Raw genomic sequence first — 21,329 nt, forward strand, 5'->3', positions numbered from 1 at the left:
TTCACGCTGTGTTTTCTCTTGTTTATAGGTTTCTATCCATGTTAGAAGAAGAAGTTTATAGTCAAAACTCTCCCATCTGGGATCAGGATTTTCTCTCAGCCTCTTGCAGGACCAGCCAACTAGGAATTCAGACAGGTAAATTTCTTTTAGCACAAATCAGAGCACCACCAGGAAGACCAGCCTGAAGCGTTAGTTGCAGCTCGCTCTGCACGTACGTGTGTTTTTCATCAGGAAGTTGAAGGAGAGCCAGCAAAAAAAGCACAGACTTTGGCACATCTTGTATCTGCATCGCTATTCATGAGGAGAAAGCAGGTGCAAACCAAAATCTTGCAACTGTATCTCCATTAATGCAGAGAGCAGGTGCAAACCAAACCGTTAAAAAAAAAAAAAAAAAAAAAACACAAAACAAAGCAAGGAAAAAACTGCAGGGTTTGCTTACTTTGCACATTGCAGTTTTTAACAAGAGGCATAAAATACCAAGCAGCCCAGCTTTGTAATGAAATACTGGCTCTTTGCAGAGACATGTAGAGCATTAGTGAGTGGCCAGATAGGCCCAGGAATCAGGTCTCAGTTTGGCTTCATAATCTGTGATGTCTTAATCCTGATGTTTTGTGCATTCAAGTCACTATGGAGGAGGACGGTGGAATGGTGAGTGGACAAGGGCGGTCCCGAGTCTCGGGACAGGAAGTAGTTCCCAGTGGGGCCAGGGCATCCTTGCCATTGTCTGGTGTCAGCCAGTGGCATCAGTTGGCATTTTGTGAGGAAGGAGGACAGATGCCTCCAGAATCACAGAACCCAAGAAGAGAATCTCAGTTCCTGCCTTTGACACGAGAAAGACTCGATGGAGAAGGTTGGCAAGAAATGCCAAAGCAGCAGTTTATATCTGGCCACAGGGAAAGACAGAATCTAGACTTTTGATAGCATCTTAGCTCAATGTATAATATGGGCTCAGTGTGTAATAGGGGGTTCCTAAGTATCTCTAACAAAGGTAATTTAGTTTTTACTTTTTTTTATTTAGATAAAATTTACATATGGTAAAATTCACCCTTATTAGTATACAGTTCTGTGAGTTCTGACAAATTTATGTAGTTACTTTACCACCACAATCAAAATATAAACAAATTGCATCACTCCAGAAAATTCTCCTGTATCCCTTTGTAGTCCATCCCTTGCCTGCCCCTAGCCTCTGACAATCACTGATCTATTTTTTATTCCTATAGTTGTGGCTTTTGCAGAAAGTCTTATGAGTAGAATCATATAGTCTATAGTTTTTTTTTTTTAATCTGACATCTTCCCCTTGGCATAATGCATTCGAGGTGATTTTTAAGAACTTTTTTCATATAGAAGCCAAGTTGGCTGTAAATATAGTTAAATCTGTACAAAACAGAAGTATTTTGGTTTGGATTACAGTCTTCTTGTTTTAACTCTTGTTAACAAAAACATGTCCAAAATACCTCTGTATCCGTTTTTCCCTTTGTTATAGAATGCTGTTTCTTGTTTCTCTGATCCAAATCCTGTAGTGTTTGAGGGCCTCTCTGAGTGCGTGACGTGCTCCCTCCGGACCCCAGCAGTCAGCATTTACCGTACCTGTTCTCTGTGGTCCCTGGACATCTCCTGGGCGTTGCCCTCTGTTTACCTGGTCTGTGCACTTTGTCTTTCCTTTACCTAGCTTTCAAATAGTGTCTCACCCACAGAGTCTTTTCTAACTCCTCCCATGTCCTCTGGCAAGGAATGGGTGTCCTTTCTTCCAAACTTTAACAGAACCTTGAATACATCACAGCGTTGGCTCTCAAATTTGACTGCACCATGGAATTGCCCGGGGAGATTTAAAATGCATTGATTTTGGACTCTCATCCCAAAAGAGTGTGATGTAATTGGCCTGGGGTGTGGCCTGGACACTGGCTTGGAAAAGCTCCCCAGGTGATTCCAATGCGCAGCAATGTTTGAGAACTGTTGCATCATACAGTACTTACCTCATGTTGCCCCAGGCCCCATTTTCTTCTGTCCACCTTCTTTCTCTTATGAGTAGAACTTGATGGTCAGAGATCCAGTCTTGCCATATAATAATAATTATGATAATTGGTACTTTTATTGGTGTTTGGCAATGAAGTATGTGTCATACTTTTTAGCCTTACCACAAACCCGGAGAAGTTGGTATTTTTTAGTGCAGTAGTTAAGAGCTCGGCTGATAACCAAAAGGTCGGCAGTTTGAATCTACCAGCCAGTCCTTGTAAACACTATGGGGCAGTTCTACTCTGTCCTGTAGGGTCTCTATGAGTCTGAATTGACTTGATGGCAGCAGGTTTGGTTTTTGGTTTGGTTTATATAGATGAGGCAATAGAAGTTCAGAGAGGAACAACACATTGCTTGAAATCAGAGCTCATAAGTGATGGAATTGGGTTGCATGTCCAGGTCTCTCTCATCTCCTAACTACTGCACTGTGCTGAGAATCGGAGCTCCAACCACTATGTTACACTACCTTGGTGTGCATTGCAAACGTGCAGCAAATGTTTGTGGACGGAATGGGTGAAGAACAAAGTTTCCTCCTTCAGGCAGTGGGACACCAAAACTATTTAGCAGGTCAACGTAGTTCTCCTTCTGGAGGATCTCGGGTGAGGAATTCTCTGTGCGTGAGAATCGGCAGTGACGCTCACCTCGAGTGTGGTGAGAGTAACGCGCACCCAGGGGCAATCTCTAAGTTGTGCCCCTCCCCACAAATGCAAGATGAATAGATATTGATAGCAACACATCAGCAGAAACGCCTCCCCTGCCCTCGTCCGCCTGCCTCAGTCGGGTGCCTTTCATATTTGTGGCACCTCGGAATGTCATTCTGCACCTCGTCTGGTGTCCTCTTGGACTTGTGCCCAGGGACAAATTCTCCCCCCTACCCCCACCCCGTGCCTCTGCCTTGCTTTGTCTAAACGCCTCCCAACTTGCCCACCTTCTGGCCACGTTGTTATCTGTCATACAACAGGATGAGAAGGCAGAGGTTGTCTTTGAACCTATGGGGACTTCATGTTTATTTCTACAGCCAAGGCTGTCACCCAGTTAAGCTGGATGGTACACTGCAGTACTACCTGAAGCCGTCAGGAGCGGGCTGTCTCCTGCACTACTGTAGTCGCAGTGCTTTCTCTAGGGGGGAGGAAGGGTGTAATCCTCTCCTTAATTGGTATGTCTGCACACCTTTGCAGCTGTGATAAATGACGTTCATAATGGTGGCTCTGAAGCTTTGCAAGATACTCAGTGAGGCCTTCTGAACGGGGCTTCGAGCCAAGTTGTTCTAGTTTGAACCCCTGCTGAGAATTTGCATCTCTACCCAAATATACTGAATCAGAATCTACATTTTAACAAGATCCCCAGGTGATGCTTAGGTATAATAAATTTTGGGAACCACGGCGCTAATAGCGGATCTCAAAATTGGTCCCTAACCAGCAGCATTAACATCACCTGGGAACTTGTTAGAATGCAGTTCTCAGCAGGGGTTGGAACTGAAATGAACCGGTTTGAAGCCCTGCTTCGGAATCACCAGAGGTTCCTCTTTGTTCAGAATCATCCTAGTGTACTTTGAAATTCTGAAGGTCTGTACGATGGAAAGAAGCTACTCCAGCCCAGTAATTGGTATATTCGGATTCTTTACATACCAGTTGATACTCAGTTAGCAGTGCTGTGGGTTGTCGTCTCTGTTATTTGGTTTGCTCATTCCATTACTTTCTTGGCTGCTGAGAATGTGCTCTGTGGACTGAACGGTGGTGGCATTGAAACCTAAATGAACATTTTTTCTGGACACCTGTCCATACTGCTGTACTGTGTCTTGTGTGTGACCAGTGTCTCTGAGAATGTCTGTTCCCCTCAGCCCCTTTCATCTCAGCTCCATAGGGGCACAACTAGCAAAGCAATGTCCTGTCTCCTACAATGCCTCCCCCTTTGTTTTTTTTTTACTTTTTATTTGGAAATTCTGTCAAACTTACAGAAACATTGCAAGAAATCCTATATACTGTATACTTTATACGCTTTATCCAGATCTGTCAGTTGTTAACATTTTGTCATACTTGCTTTATCATTCTCTCTGTCCTTCCCCTTCTGTCCCCCATCCATATGTATATATATGTATGATGTTTCCAACTTTATATATATGTATATATATATATATGTGTGTGTGTGTATATATATATATACATGTACCATTTGAAAGTAAATTGCAAACACCATGCCCCATTACCTACGTCACTGGGCATCCCCTAAGAGAAAAGATATTCTTATACGTAACAATAGTGTAGTTACCAAAGTCAAGAAATTTAACGTTGATACGATATGTTATCTGATCTGTAGGCTATCTTGCGTATTTGCCTCTTGTCTCTATGATGTGGTTTATAGCAGTTTTGCATCACATCAGGAAGCCGAAGATGTTGGCTTGTTTTATTATTATTGATATTAAATTTGATTACTTGGTTAAGGTGGTATCCAGTAACCTTCTCCATTATAATGTTACCATTTTTTCTTTTGTAGTCAAAAGGTACTTTTTTGTAGTCAAAAGGTAGCTTGCACTAATGATTCTTCCCTGAGTCAGTTATTATGTGATAGCTGCCAAATGGTGATTTTTCTAACTTCCAACATTTTTTCCTTATTTATTGGCATTCTCCTGTAAGGAAGAGCTTTTTCTTCTCCTCCACTTATTTATTTCTTCATTTATTGTTTTATCAGTATGGACTCAGGTATGTTTATTCAATTTAATGGGCATTAATCCATTGCTGTTTTTATTGTCTTGATGGTCACATTGACCCCCTGGCTTTTATCTTAAAGATGATTTCTCTTTGGGTAGAGATATTCCTGTCTCATATGTGCTTGGTCCCTTGTTGCTAAGAGTCATCTAATCCCTTGTTTTCCTTTTGTCGGGACAGTTATCAATCCACCTCCTGTGGCTGGGACCATTTCATACAACTCAAACTCATCTTCTCTTGAGCAGCTGAATGGAGGGAGCACCAGCCCTGCCTGCAAAGCCTCTTCTGGGCTTGAGGTAAACCCAGGTAAGCTCTTAGTAGGGCATAAAGGAAGTCCTGACTTCTCCTAGAAGCTCCATTACCTCAGGAGTGCCAAAGCTAGACTTAGACTAACTACAGATGGTATATGTCCAGGATTTTAATTGCTGGAAATTACTTTGTTTTAGGCTTCGGGCTATATCGGTTAGTTATTGCCAGGTAACAAGCTAACCCCAAAACATGGAGTCTTAAAACAGTAATCCTTTATTTTCATAGCTCATGCATTCTGTGTGTAGGTTGGTAGTTGGCTGGCCTCATTTCATCTTGGCTGGGCTTGTTCATGTGCCTGCCTTTCAACTGGAGTCTATGTTCTGGGCTGGACTTGGCTAAGGTACTGAAGCTGGAGCAACTCTGATCCACATATTTTTCATCTTCCTCCTGTGACCATTGGCCTGCCCAGAACGTGTTCTTCTTGTGACACTGGCAGAAGCACCAGAGAGTAAGCAGAAAGACACAAAGTCTCTTAAAGCCTAGGCTTGAAGCTGGCGTACCACCAGTTCTACCTCATTCTGTTGTCCAAAGCAAGTCACATGGTTGAACTGAGTTAAGAGGCAGGAAAATATACTCTACTGTTGTAGGAAGAACTGCAAAGTCACATGGTAAAGAATGTGGATACCAAAGAATTTAACCATTAATATAATCTACCACATGGGCAAAACATCTCCTAGTCCTCAAAGCATTTCACAGTTGTAGAATGTTTTGAAGACTGCATTTCTGCCTGGAGAATGTGGCATCAAACAAACCTTGTATATGTCCCAAGATTGAAATAAAAGAAGTGGCATGAAGTAGGGAGAGAAGAGGACCTAAGATGAAGTACCAAATACTTAGCATGTGTGCCATCATCCTCCCTCCCACTTCCATGGGAGACATCACTGATCAATCCAGAAACTCTTTTACTGATGAGATTGGATGCAGCTTCAGATACTTTCTTATCACTCCAGGCGCATTGTCTATTTGGGTTGGGACATATTAGGTGTAAACCACAGCTATGAAATAAATAGTTCACAGCATTACTTTTGAGGAGTCATGGAGTTTGAAGGCTTCTTGGTCAAATGACTGAAAGCATTCCTATCCACCTTCAAAAGCAACAACTAAAAAAGAGTTCTAAAAATAAGAAACCAACAAAGGCCATTTTGAGTTACATGTAATATGTACGGAGGCATCTTCTACTGACAAGGTACTTTATCGCCACATGTCTTTTAACTAAAGATAGTGAGAATGCTGTATGGAAACATGGTCAGTGGGATTCAAATGTAAGGAATACAATTTGAACATTTAAAAACAAATACGTGTTATGTAAAAACAAATATATGTTATAATAGAAAAAAATGGAAAAACCAAACCTGAAAGTAAAATGGAGTAAAACCATGTAAGTAACATCGTGAGAAAAATAGGAGAAAGTTCTGTCTGCCTTTTGTCTGGCCTTTCCATTTCGGGCCAAAAAGCAAATTTCAGAAATTTTTGATATTTTAGTGTCCTGTTGGTCAAGTTAGAAATTAATAAACAATGATAACTAGAATCATCCTATGCATTTTCAAATGAAGAAACACATACCTTAACACATGTATCAAGTTAAAAAATTATCATAAGAAATATCCAGAATAGGTCTGTGGTTTGCAGTTATGGTGACCTCCTCCTTCTCATTCTCATCTTCCACCGCAACCCCTTACCCTGGTGGGTGGAGAGTTGAGCTAGTCTTCAGTCTTGTCCACAACAGCATTAGAAAATGAATTAGATCGACGCGTGTTATTTGTGTGTGTGTGTGTTCAAAATCACCCATTGTTTGCTAGGAGAAAAGAGGAAGCTGAATGACTCTCACCCTCTGGAGGAGGCCAAGAAACCCCGTGTTACCGGGGATATTCCGATGGAATTGATCAACGAGGTCATGTCTACCATCACAGACCCTGCAGCGATGCTGGGACCAGAGGTTAGCAGGGTAAACCCGGGCAGCCAGCTGGTAGAGCCCCCTGCTCCCCTGGCCGCTTCAGCTGTGGGAAATGGGAATGGTAATGCTGAGATGGTAGCATGTTCTGCTGCCCTGATTTGCATTTTACGGGGTGATGAGGGTGAGGAGGGCCGGAATAGCAGGTTGAGGGGTGATTCCTCTTGATGAGTACCACCTCACAGGGAAACATACTGATAATGTTGCACAACTGAAGACCTTCCCCCCAACTTTTTATTTTGAAAAATCTCAAACCATAATAAAATTTGCCAGAATCCTGTGATAAAGATTCCTAGACCCTTGACCTAGATTCACTAGTTGTTAGCATTATGGCATGTTCGCTTTCCCTCTGTCTTCTCTGAACCACTTGGAACCATTTCAGAGTTAAATACAGATGTCACAACACTTCACCCCTAACTATTTCTGCATGTATCTCTGAAGCATGAGGCTCTTCTCTTGCATAACTGTGATATAGTTCTCTTTCAGAAAACTTAGCATGGTTATAATATTATTGTGTAATATAGGACAACCTTTTTTTTTTTGATAGACCACAGGCCAAATCAAGCTCTTTGCCTGTTTTTGTAAATAAAGTTTTATTGAAACATATTATCTCTGGTGGCTTTTGCACTACAGCAGTAGATCTGAATAACTGAGACAGGGACTGTATGGCCTGCAAAGCCGAAAATGGCTATTATCTGTCCCTTCACAGAAAAGTTCGCTAACCCCTGGTCTAATACGCAACCCATATCCAAATTACTCCTATAATCAAATTATGTCCTTTGTGGTGCAGTAGTTGAGCACTCAGCTGCTAACTGAAAGGTTGGCAGTTTGAACCCACAGCCCATTTCATGAGAGGAAAGACCTGGCAGTCTGCTCCCATAAAGATTACAGCCTAGGAAACCCTGTGGGGCGGTTCTACTCTGTCCCGTAGGGTCGCTATGAGCTGGAATCAATACCACGGCATTCAGCAGCGACAACAACGTAACATTTGTTGGTGTGGTTGGAAGTTCCATCAGGAGTCTTGTGTCATATTAGTTCTTATCTATCTCCTTAACCCTAAACTGGCTCCCCACCCCTCTTTAGAGTTTCAGAAGACTGACTGAAGAGTCCTGGTGGCTAGTTTTGCATAATACCCCTCTATTTGGATTTGTCTGATTATTTTGACATGATTAAATTCAAGGAGAGCATTTTGGGTAAGAGTACTGCTGTTATCTCATGGCCTGGCATGTGGGGGAGGACAGCTTAAGACATTTCTGGGAGCTCCCGAGAGGTGCAGTGATATTTCTACTGCTATAAAACAGCTTGTAGCTTATTTTCCAAAACATCTTTTAAAGTTTTTTTTAGTGTGTCTCTGCTAGATTAAAGTATCGCTTTTTAATTTTTTCTGTTTCCTTAGGTATTAATTTTAGGGTATTGAGGATAATTCAGAGAAATAGAATGATGTGAGAAGGAAAAATCTTATAAAATTGTCCTTCCTATTTCCTTCTAGATAATGGTAGCCTGCTTTGTTAACTTGTTTTTCAGGGATTTGGTAACTTCACTGAGTAGGTGAGCTCTGTTTTTAATTTATTTTTTCGTTTTTCAGCCGTAAAACGGAGACGCTGGTACTCATTTCGAAATTTATTGGGCTGATTTAGTAGCATGCTGGAGTTGGCTTGCACTGGTGCACAAACTGACTGTTTCATTTGCTGGGATTTTGTGAGCTGGCTGTTAAATGTGTTTGTAGTTTGAAATTGGCCAAGGTGGGAGCCTTTAACCTGGGCAGCCAGCTATAAAAAAAAAAAAAAAAAAGTTTTTTTTTGTAGACCGCGAAAATCCTCAAATACTGAAAATCAGGGCTTTTTTCACTGGGGAGCTGTTGGTTGAGCATTCACCTTCACGCCGCTGGGTGGAATAGATAGGATGGGGAGCATAAAGTGACAATACAAGGTTGTGTTGTCAGCTGTGGTCGAGTATGAGTCAGCAAATACTGCTCTGGAAAGGAAAAAAAAGTTGCTGTGGCATTGATTCTGACTTATGGTGACTCCATGTGTTTCAGAGTAGAACTGTGCTCCATAGGGTTTTTGGTGGGTGATATTTTGGAATTAGATTACCAGGCCTTTTGTCCAAGATGCCTCTGGGTAGTTTGAACCTCCAACCTTTGGGTTAGTGGCTGAGTGCTTAACCATTTGTGGCACCCAGAGATACCTCTGGAAAGAAAACTGTCCTCCAAAAAGAGATGTTAATATTATAGACAAGATTGTCACTATTGAGCCTAGAATGAGAATTTAGGATCTGGCATCTCAAGGGTCTTTTAAAGCTCGGTGAGATGGGGTTGCTCTAAACCGGGGTCAGAGGCTGAATCTGGCCCCCATCTGTTTTTTTTAAATAAAGTTTTATTAAGCCACTGTCAAATCCATTAGTTTACATATTGTCTAAGGTTATTTTGATGCTACATCAGCAGTTGAGTAGTTGCTACAAAGACCTTGTAGCTTGCAAAGTCTAAAATATTTACTATCTGGCCCTCTGTAGAAAGTATGCTTGCTGCCTATCTAAACCAAATATCACCCATGTACATTCTGACCTTTCAAAATGCTTTACCTACCTTTTCTATTTTGTCATCATAACTGTGTGTGTGTGTGCATGCAGGACCCTGGAGACCCACAAAACAAAGAAGAGAAGCTTTGATATGTTTCACCCCCACTGTCTGATGTAAGAACCATCTTAAGACACTCATGTAACTTTTTCCCATCTCCTGCATCCCAGACCAATTTTCTGTCAGCCCATTCGGCAAGGGATGAAGCAGCAAGGCTAGAAGAACGCAGAGGTGTGATTGAATTTCACGTAGTCGGCAATTCCCTGAACCAGAAACCCAACAAGAAGATCCTGATGTGGCTGGTTGGCCTACAGAACGTGTTCTCCCATCAGCTGCCTCGAATGCCAAAAGAGTACATCACGCGGCTTGTCTTTGACCCGTAAGTGGAGCTTTGTTTTTCCTTTTTCCTGTGTCCTTTTTAAATGAAATGGGAACTACTTAGATAGTGAAAGTGAGCCACAGTCACCCACCGAATCCTGCAGCCTCCTGTCATGCAGTAGATATAGAACTGTGTTGAGCCATTTGCCACGTCTAAAACACCTAGCTGAAGTTTTCAAAAATTTACAACTTGTTGATGGTAATGAAGCTCTATATTTTACATTGCTGGTGACAAAATACAGAGCACTGAGAGAACGTAATACTGGAAGATTTTCTCCTTCTTCATAGTAGAAACATTCATGGTCTTGGTATCTTAAGTAGGTACCACTGTTGCATGGGTCTCCAAATATAGGAAAAATTTTTGGGATATCAGACAGATTAACTTTGGAAATCCATTGCTTTTTAAAGTAAATACCTAAACTTCTCTAATTGAATATATATTCACATACAGAGTCCAACAGCCTATGTGGACTGTTACCCATGCAGGTGACAAATCAGAGTGATATTTTTAGACAGGGAAAAAGTCTGACAGGCTCCTGTCATGCATGTGAATTTTGTGTTGTTTTTCATAATGTTTCTGTAATTTTTCTGAGTAAGATTAGACTGTTCAGAAACATATGCTGTGTTTGGCCATGCCTTCTGAGTCTACCTTCCCCCCACTCTGTGTCCCTTGGCATTGGGTATACCATTTCCACCTCTACTCTGTTCATTATTTGTAAAGCTCAGACACTAGTCTAGGTGACTGCACTTAGTTCTGAGGGAAGCTCTGATGAAGGCTTGTGTAGGCAAGCTTGCTCTAAAAAGTCCATGTAAAAGATTGGTCCAGTGAGGTAGCAGCTAGATGAAGGAGTTTTCCTTAGACACTCAGGACCTGCCTCCCTCCCCTGCTTTTCTTGATTAATAAAGAATACCTCTAAAAGTATATTTATATAACTGAGATAGGTAAAACTTTGACATAATCTTATTCTTTCAGGAAACACAAAACCCTCGCTTTAATTAAAGATGGCCGCGTTATTGGTGGTATCTGTTTCCGTATGTTCCCATCCCAAGGATTTACAGAGATTGTTTTCTGTGCTGTAACCTCAAATGAGCAAGTCAAGGTAAGGGCAATCCAAGATTTTAGAAGAAAAGCAGAAAGCGGGGCTTCTCACTAAAGCTGGAGAACTTGGGAAGGTCTCTCTGTGCCATGCCCAGAGGAGGCTTCAAATAGAGCCCAGGACTTCCTGAGAAGAGTCCTCTCACTGTGAGTGTATTGTCTGTATATGAGAAGAGTAAATGGTTCCACCTGCCAGTGGGGTGGGTTCTTCTAAGGATTTGTGGGAGCCTGGGGCAAGGGCCAGAGATACCATGTATCAGATATATGGAAGTCAGGTACAGTCTATGGCAAATGAAGGGATGTTTGAAAATAAATCTCAATGTTCAGTGTTAATTTCAACAAACACACACACACAACTGGAGACGTTGAACCACTGAGGAAGGATATGGTGTGATGTGGATTAGGAAGATAACTTAGGCAGCTTACACTTCAGAAAGATTTCTTATGACCTTGTCTTTAAAGAGGGGACAAGGACTAAAAAAGATACTCTATAAAGAAGACGTGAAAAATTTGAAAAAATCTGTGAATGACTTTCAGACATACTCATGTTTAGTTTGGAATGTGGTATGTGTGTGTATGTGGCTAATGTATGTTCCCACTTGTCCTTGGCGTGGGTCCCTACACTATCCCCCTATTTATTCTAGTCTAGCTGGAATAAACTAGACTCCCAATAGACAGAACTCTCATCTAGACTTTGTAGTGTACTACTCTTTTGCTCTTATGAAGAGAGAACTAAGAAATGTGTCTTTAGAATTCTCTTATTTGGCATTTTGGGTGCCCTAAAGAAAATCATTTTTTTTGTTTAAAGAAAATCGTACAGAAGTGTTGTGAGCGGTGGAAAGATAAGTAGCTCAGAATTAAATGGTTGCTGAGAAAAGTCATTGGAAGGTCTGAGGAACATTGTCAAAGAGAAATAAAATACGTGCTGTGAATGTGAACCATATATGTGATTTTGAATTTTCTGCTAGCTACGGCACTGGGTGGGCTGGGTATATTAAATATAAGAAAGCAAAAGAGATTTAAAAATCTCCTTTATTTTAAACAATATATCCAAAATATTATCATTGCAACTTGATTTCAATGTAAAGAAGAATCAGTGATGACATAATAATATATTAATGAGATATGAGGAATCAAGTGTGTATTGTACACGTATAACATATGTCAATTTAGCCTGGCTACATTTCAAGTTTGCAGGCTCGTTGGCCGGTGGCTCCTGTATTAGTCACTGCATGTCTAAGGAAATCGCTCCCTCCTTCAGCTACAGAAAATCAATGCCATTTATGAAAACCAAAAATAAGTCACTGGAAGGTATCATTCTCTGCTCGGTGGCTTCAGCCAGTACTGTGGGTACCTTTGCTTTTATTAACATCTTTACTGTCTGTTCTCAGTGCCAGTTTTAGCAGCTGTGATGTATTTATTCTCACAAAGCAAAAGTGGGGCTTTTGTCTTTGACTCATACCACTAATTAATCAGTTTCACGTTCATCATTCTGACTGAGGAAGGTGAGGACCCAGATTCAATTAAAACATTTCTCTGGCTCTTTTTCAAGAATTCTGACAGTATGTCTTTAGATAGTGCTGTTCCTGTGTTTATGGCTCTTTTTTTTTTTTTTTTTTCTAAAGTGAGAAACTTAGATCCAAATGTCCAGAGTTTAGGAACTCAACCTAAAAAGAAAATTGTTTGACTTGTCATAGGGAGAGGAATGAGAAAATTTCCTTGGTTTGTAATTTCAGAAAAAAATTGCATGATTTTTGTTTTCAAAGATAGCTACACCAGGCAGCTTGTTTGGAGAGGTTGGTTAAGGTTGACTTGGACCATTTTAGGGACACCAGAGAGAAACTAAAGGCATTTAATATGAACTGGGCACTTTGTCTTATTATATCCCAGAAGGGCAATTTGTTTTTTTTTTCCTAAACCATGTAATTTTCTGAAGACTTGAAGGAAGGTGGCCAAACATCACAGACTTAGTAGAAAGAACTAGAAAAAAAAAAATCACTTCTTAAATAAGTGGCTTGAACTGTAACTTTAGAAAATGAAGACAGTTTTTCTAAACTGAATAGAAAGGATGAATTTGACCAAAGCCATGTATTTATATCTATATATTTTTTTGATCGTTGTAAGAACCTGCTATTTAGTAGGAATAGGAATGGGAAAAAAAGCTATTAATTTACTGGTCTCTTTACTGTCCTGTGTCATTAACTAACGATTAATGAACAACTCCTGAGACAGGAGACTGCCCTCGAGATTTCCACGTTTGCAGGCTCGGAGTCTAAAATAAAGATTACTGAGTTTTGCCGACTTATCAGTGCTAAATGACATAGACTCCCATGAAAGCTCTGTGGACTTCTGCTCCGGCAAGGAGTAAAACTGAACTGGTTTCTGGGGCGGTAATCCCATTGCCATTGTGTCTGTTTCCAACTCGTAGCAACTGTATAGGACTGAGTGGAACTGCCCTATAAGGTTTCCAAGGAGTGGCTGGTGGACTCAGACTGCCAACTTTTGGTTAGCAATTGTAGCTCCTAACCACTGTGCCACTAGGGCTCCTTCCAGGATGGTAGCACCTGTGAAGAGAGAAATTTTATAAGGGACATTTACCAAAAAATTTTTTTCGAGTATATTAAAACTCTTGGCTAAATGGTACTTTAAAAGTTGTGTCGTTTCAGAGAATCAAGCTTACATACAAATTCCCTTAAATGCTTGAAATAATATTTATATATTTTGCTCAAGCACAAGCAAGATAATATTAGAGAATTTACTTGAAGCACATCACCCAGTGTTAGTATGTCTTTGCTATCTAAGAACTACTTGGACTTGATATTATATGTAACTTTAAAGTAACATGGCTAATGCTTGTTTATCATAATATAGTTTTAAATGAACACAGTAGTTACCGAATTTGGAAAGTTAAATATAAAGGCATATAAACAAGGAAAATAGTTCTGGGGTTAAACTCTAAACTTTTACTTACAATAGCTTAATGTTGTTACCGCTTCTTTAACCAAAGAACATTTAAGCCACCACCAACATTTAAGCACAGTGTTAGATACACAGTGGGTTCAGTGAAAAGACACAGCCTCTACTCTCAGGCAACCTGGAATCTAGAAAATTTCCTGGAATGTTAAAAAGCGTTTTTTGAGAGAAACATCATTGTTCTTCTTGAGTAAAATAATTGGATTTTGGGTGAAGGGGAGGTAAAGAGCTATAAATTTTCTAGCTCTATTAACCCTTACAGGATCGTGTACATAACAAAAGCCTAGCTCTCTTGCATTGATCACATCTATGGTAAAATGTTTTATGGTAAAATGAGTTCCATCCAGAAAACACGTTTTTTACTCATTTCTAGATGCTGCCTTTCCTAGGTACACGAGGTTCCCTCCACCAGCCAACTCTTTTGTCTCCCTCAGTTTTTTTCATTTTTCTTTTAAAATAATTTTTAATTACACAAATAATACACAAATACATTTTCAGATCAAGCAGAAATCCCAGTTTCCCCTTCCTAGCTCATTATTTTCAGCTTGGTGTATATCCCTCCAGGTGCTTCTCTATTGATGTACATGCATTGAAGTTTACCTGTAAGGGGTAACTGTGGGTTTTTTTGGTCATTGTTTACATAAATGGAATTCATGCTGTAGTATTGCTCTGCCTTTTTTTTTTTCTTTTAGCTTACCATGAAGTCTTAGAGATCTTCCAACCTTAGTGTATATGTATGATGATTTAAATTTATGTTGACATCAATTAAAATTAAAGTTCAGTTCCTCAGTCACTCAAGTACTCAGTAGCCACACGTGATTAGTGGCTACTGTTTTGGACAACACAGATAAAGAATATTTCCATCATTTCTGAAATTTTACTGTTTTGTGCTGATAAAGACCTACTTGTTTTTTTCATAGTATTTCCTAATGTGAATGTCCCATCGTTTATGTAAACCATTTCTCTGTGAAAGACATTTATGTTTATTTCCTGGTATTTTTTTTTTTTTTAATCACAAACAGTGTTCTGCTTGGCAGTATTTTTCTGGACACTGAGAAGTAGAATGCTGTGTGAATAAATATGGGCAGTTTAAATTTTAAAAATTATTTTCAGATTGCTCTTCCCAATGGGTTTACCAATTTACATTTTTACCAGCGGTGTTGGAGGGTACCATTTCTCCCTGTCCTTACTGACCCTAGGTGCCGTCAGGCTTAAAGATATCTGCTATGCAGTTGAGTGAAGTATTGTGTCTCATGACACAATACTGATTACTATTGAGGTTGAACATCTTTTTATTTCTTGGCTGTTAAAATTTTCAGTCAACTAATTCAGATCCTTTGACAATTTTTCTTTTAGGTTGTCTTTCCTTTTTTGAATTGATCTTTAGAAGATCTTTATGTATTCTTTTTCGTATTATTCATTTTGTTGTTGTTGAGAATATACACAGGAAAACACACACCAATTTGACAGTTTCTACATGTAGAGTTCAGTGACATTGATTGTGCTCTTTGAGTTGTGTAACCATTCTCACTCTGCTTTTCTGAGTTGTTCCTCCACCATTAACATAAACTCACAGCCCTCTAAAGTTTCTCTCTAATCTTTCAAGTTGCTTTTGTCACTTTGATCTCATATAGATAGTTCTTTAAAAGAGCATAATCCTGAAGGCAGGCATTTTTCACTAGTTAAACTAAATTATTGTTTACTTTCAAGAACAGTTCAGGGAATTTTTTTTTTTTTTAATTGTGCTTTAAGTGAAAGTTTAGAGAGCAAATTAGTTTTTCATTCAAAACTTTATGCACAAATTGTTTTGTGACATTGGTTGGAATCCCTACAGTGTGTCAGCACTCTCCCCCTTTCCACTCGGGTTCCTTGTTTCCAGTTGTCTAGTTTTCCTGTCCCTTCCTGCTTTCTTGTCTTTGCTTTTGAGCAGGTGTTGCCCATTTGTTCTTGTATACTTGATTGATCTAAGAAGCATGTTCCTCATGTGTGTAATTGTTTTATAGGCCTAATCTTTGGCTGAAATGTGAACTTCAGGATGGGCTTCACTTCTAAGTTAGAAGGGTGTCCAGGGGCCATAGTCTCAAGGGTTCCTCCAGTTTCTTTCAGACCAGTAAGTCTGGTCTTTTTTTGTGAATTTGAATGTTCTACATTTTTCTCCCCTTTTGCCAGGGACCCTCTATTGTGACCCCTGTGAGAGTGGTCGATGGTGGTAGCTAGGCACCTTCTAGTTCTTCTGGCTGGTGAAGGGCGTGGTTCAGGTAGTCCATTAGCCCTTTGGACTAATACTTTCCTTGTGCCTTTGATTTTCTTCACTTTCCTTTGCTCCGGACAGGACGGGACCAATAGATGTATAGTAGATGGCTGCTCCCAAACTTTTAAGATCCCAGATGCTAATCACCAAAGTAGGATGTAGAACATTTTCTTTATGAACTATGTTATGCCAGATGACCTAAATGTCTCCCGAGACCATGGTCCTCAGGGGATGTTTTTAGTTTAAGGTTTAAAGATGATCTCAGGGGTTCATCCAGCCTCCATGGCTCCAGAAAGTCTAGAGTCCATGAAAATTTGAAATTTTGTTCTACATTTTCCCTCTTTGGCTTTATGTATTCTCGATATTAAATCTTGTGTCATGTATGCTGCAACTGTTCTCTCCTAATTTGTCCTTTTTTTATGGCATCTCAAATTGCTTATAGTATTTTAAGAAGTGTTGAGATTTGAAGTAGTCGATTTAATAATCAACCTTTTCCTTTATGCCTTTGCATTTTATATTTTCTTTTGAGAAGCTTTTCTGTACCCTTGATTATAAGTACATGTTTTCGTAAATCTTCTAGTAATACTTTTATAAGGGTTTATTTTCCCCTGCATTTAAATTACCAATTAATCCCTATCCTTATTTTCCCCTTGACAAACTCTTTTAAGGCTTAGCTTGAACATCTTCTTTTCCTTTTGTCCGTGTTCCTCTCACTCAGTTCAGTACCTTACATCCTTTTTCTCTATTTTAAGTACAAATGCATCACTCTGTACCAGTGCTGCACGTTAGACATACAATGTGAGCCTTAAATGCAAATCATATTATAATATTAGGGTTTCTAGTAGATACATGTGATCACCATGAATCCGAATTGACTCAATGACCAGAGTAGACATATAACCTAATATGTTCAAAATAGTGTCATTTTAATATGCAATTAATATAAAATTTTATTAATGAAACTTTTCTCCTCTGGTGTGCATTTTACACTTACAGCACACCTGAATTTGTACTGTTGTATTTTTATTAAAATAACATGCACCTTCTGTGTTTGTTTGCCAACCGCGCCCTCTCCTTGTGAAGTATTTCCATAGGTGCTACGCTAATTTTTTTTTGTAGCAACATGAAAAAAATTGAAATAGTGGTACTTATGAAACTACCTTGAGGAGGGAGGGTGTGGTTGGCAGCCAAATGTAGAAAGCTTGTTATTTGCTTAAAAATATGATAATGCTCGGTAGCCACATGTGGCTTCATACTGTAGTTGTATGTTTAAACGTTTATCTTCCCTATTTTACCATCTTCTCAAGGAGAGATTTCATTGGTCTTTGAGTTTTATTGAAATTCAAAGTGTGTCATTATTGTGATATTGTGGTATGGTTGGAAAAAGCTAATATGCCCTTGGGTTACATCAGTAGAAGAATAATTTCCAGAAGAGGAAGTTAATAGTGTTCTTCTTCAACGGATAGGCCGACTCCTGATTATTATTATGCTTGGTCCTAGGATTCATGCGTTAGAAGGGCATTGATATTCTGGAAAAAGCACTGAAAAAAACTGATCCAGTTGATAAAGAGTCTTCAGACCATGCCACATGAGGAATGACTAAAGCCTAGATGATGCTTGGCTTAGAAGCTGAAAGGCAGGAATGGGCATGAGTTTGGGGGAGCCGTGATCCTCAGGGGCTGGAATAGCTGTTAAAAGCATGGTTGAGCCTTTGTTAGAATTAAAATCAACAAATAGAAATAACAAAAGGGTTAGATTTCAGGTGCACATTAGGAAGAACTTCCCAACCATTGTGATGCCTAAAAATGGATTGCTCTATCTCAGGACTCAGTGAATGTCCTTCATTGGAGATGTTCGAGCAGATTACCTTTTCAGGACAGAGAGAGTCTTCTAGCCTCACTTGGAATAAGGAGGTGGATCAGATGACTTCCAAAGATCCTTCTGCCCTTCAGGGACTATGATTCTTGAGGTCATGTCTCTGAGCACATTTCTTTAGAAAAATCTGCCATCCACAACATAGTACATAAAATCAGTGTTCTGCATCCTACTTTGGTGGATAGTATCTGGGGTCTTGAAAGCTTGCCATCTAAGATACAGCTATTGGTCTCTTCCCGTCTGGAGTGAGAGATCGTGAAGGAGACCAAGACTCAAGGGAGCAGTTAGTCTGGAGGACTGATGGACCATATGAACCACAGACTACAAAATCCCAAGACCAAAAGAACTGGGTGATGCCTGGCTACCACTACCAACTGGTCTGACTGGGATCACAACAGAGGGTCTTGGACAGAGTGAGAGAAATGCGTAGAACAAAAAAATCAAATTCACAGAAAGAACCAGGCTTGGCAGTCTGACAGAGACTGGAGGAGCCCCTGAGACCATGGCCCTAAGACACCCTTTGACCTGGAAATGAAGCCATTCTTGGAGATCACCTCCCAGCCAAACAGTGGGCAAGCACATAAGATAACACCTGAGAGGAAAGTACTCCTTAGAACAATCAATTATAAGATGTGAAGGCAGGAAGGTAGATAATCAGGCTGAAAGAAAATGGAGTAACCAGGGCAGAAATGGGGAGAGTGCTAACACATTGTGGAGAATGAAACCAAGGTCATGAAACACTTTATGTACAGACTATCAAGTGAGAAACTAATTTGCTCTTTAAGCTTTCACCTAAAGCAGAATAAAAAATAATAAAAGAGATACACAGACTAAACTTAAAAAAAAAAATTGTGCCATCAAATTCCAGAATATTTATGTGAAGATATTTATATCTGGATGCTTGGGTTCACTTTCACCTCTTTTTACGAGGTTTTGAAACAGTCACATTAAATTTATAAAAAAAAAAGCTTTGCACCTCACTGAAAAACCTGCTACTTATATTTTTTTTTCACATTCCAGTTACTAATTTATTCAACATTGTCTACAGTATTTAGTTACTTCCTCATGTCTCCTGACTGACTCGTGAAATTCTGGGCTCTCAGACCTTGCTTGGAAAGGCCTGATAAGATCAGGCGATAAGCCTATGTGTGTATGATGACACAGTTAGAAGGTCTGCGGATTTGTGATATATAGCAGACACTTGGATTAGTAAATATTCTAGTAAAGATTAGCACTTTTCATTTACATAGCTCTTTCCATCTCAGGTTCTACCAAGTATTCATAATCAGCATTTACCCTAAAAACTCTTATGTTAGTGTTCATCAGGGAGTTTTTAGGATTAAAGAAGAGCTAGCTATGAGTCGGAATCAACTCAACAGCACTGCATTTGGGGAGCATCTTATAGTCTTGGTGTGTTATTTTCAAAGAACCAGAAACTTATATTTTCAAATGATGGTTGTATCTTGATCCAAGAATTTTGAATTTTTTGTTTTGTACCTCATTTTCAAAAGTGCAAGAAAGAATGTAGTATTATATTTCCTTCTAAAACAGCCCTGGTTGGTAAAAATGTATTAAAGTTAACTAATGTACAAACTCTGAAATTTGCCAACATTTCCTGGTGAATTTGTAGGAATTTCTTTTCTCCATAACCTAATACATATGTCTGTATACTAACTTCCCACAGGGCTATGGAACACACCTGATGAATCACTTGAAAGAATATCATATAAAACATGACATCTTGAACTTCCTCACATATGCAGATGAATATGCAATTGGGTACTTCAAGAAACAGGTAGGTCTTCCACCATGCAACACCTTCAATTTTGTTATTCCTTTCCTTAATATGCCCTCAGGTAGCCTCCATCTAAATAAGTGTTTACTCCCAGTGTTTCCTACTTACAAGAACGACACACATTTATTTTGTAAGCCCTAGGAGCCCTGGTGGAGCCCTGGCGGCACAGTGGTTAAGTGTTTGGCAGCAGTTTGAATCCATCAGCCGCTCCTTGGAAACACTAAGGGCAGTTCTACTCTGTCCTATAGGGTTGCAGTGAGTTGGAATGGACTCCATGGCAATGAGTTAGGAGCTCTGGTGGCACAGTGGTTGAGCACTTGGCTACTAACCAAAAGGTAGGTAGTTCAAACCCACCAGCCACTCTGTGGAAGAAAGATGTGGCAATCTACTTCAGTAAAGAGCTACAGCCTTGGAAACCATATAGGGCAGTTCTGCTCTGTCCTATAGGGTTGCTGTAGTCCGAATTGTCTTGACGGCAGTGGGTTTGGTTTTTGGTTTCAAGCTTTAGAAATAAGGAAATACCAGACTTGATTAGGAAGTGTGACTAGCGTATAGTAAGTACTAAGTATTTATTGAGCAAATGAATAAATAACTTCCATAAATGAAGTATAATATTGGAGCCTGACACTCTGAAATATGATACTCCTAGCCAAAGGAGAAATTTGGAGTGAGTTTTCAGTCCTGGGTACGTAGAGCTGTCCATGAATGAGTGAAACTGATTGAGTCAGGGAAGCCCTCCACTGAGGACAGGAGAGGGGAAGTCCTGAAGTTTAGAAACGGGTGGAGATAATCCCTGTTCTAGGGCACATAGCAGGCTGGGAGGCTGGCTGCCTTCTTCTTTCCTATCAGAAGTTTTCAGCATAGCTTTTTGAGGATTAGTCTTTGGATGTGTTATTACTTTAAAATTTTATTTATTTTGTTGTTGATGATATACACAGCAAAACATACAGCAATTTAACAGTTTGGATGGGTATTAGTTTTAATATAGTGCTTTATAATTCTTAATTTTTTTTTTTTTTTACTTTTCTGACTACAGAATTAATGTACGGCCATTGTAGAAATTTTGGGGAATAGAGTAAAGCACAAAGAAGAAAAAATTGTTTATAGTCCTACCACCTAGAGAAATTAACAGTTAACATTTTTATTTTTTATATATGTCCTTCTAATTTTTCTGTGTGCGTGTTTGTGTGTATGTAAATACATTTTTAAAAATGGGCCATACTGAATATGCAATTTATTTATTTATCCTTTTCACTTAATATATAGTCTGATTATTTGCTCCTTAAAATTTCTGTTGGTTCTCTGGGATGTCGTTGTATAGTTAAAAAGTAATTTATTTAACCGATACCCATTTTGGGGCATTTAGGTGTTTATTATATTGAAATGTACCTGTGTGAATTTGTGTGTG

General features: G+C 39.5%; 1 protein-coding gene across 1 annotated transcript in view; it reads left to right on the forward strand.

Annotated features, from left to right (window-relative positions):
- Nucleotides 1-21,329, forward strand: part of KAT2B (lysine acetyltransferase 2B) — a 105,673-nt gene that overhangs the window by 65,010 nt on the left and 19,334 nt on the right. Inside the window, exons 7-12 of the mRNA XM_010595595.3 lie at nt 29-135; nt 4,899-5,024; nt 6,827-6,963; nt 9,724-9,932; nt 10,905-11,031; nt 19,811-19,921. Coding sequence (XP_010593897.2) covers nt 29-135; nt 4,899-5,024; nt 6,827-6,963; nt 9,724-9,932; nt 10,905-11,031; nt 19,811-19,921 — 817 coding nt within the window. The remainder of the gene's footprint in view (nt 1-28; nt 136-4,898; nt 5,025-6,826; nt 6,964-9,723; nt 9,933-10,904; nt 11,032-19,810; nt 19,922-21,329) is intronic.

The sequence above is a fragment of the Loxodonta africana genome, chromosome 27, assembly GCF_030014295.1.
Source record: "Loxodonta africana isolate mLoxAfr1 chromosome 27, mLoxAfr1.hap2, whole genome shotgun sequence".
Taxonomy (NCBI): domain Eukaryota; kingdom Metazoa; phylum Chordata; class Mammalia; order Proboscidea; family Elephantidae; genus Loxodonta; species Loxodonta africana.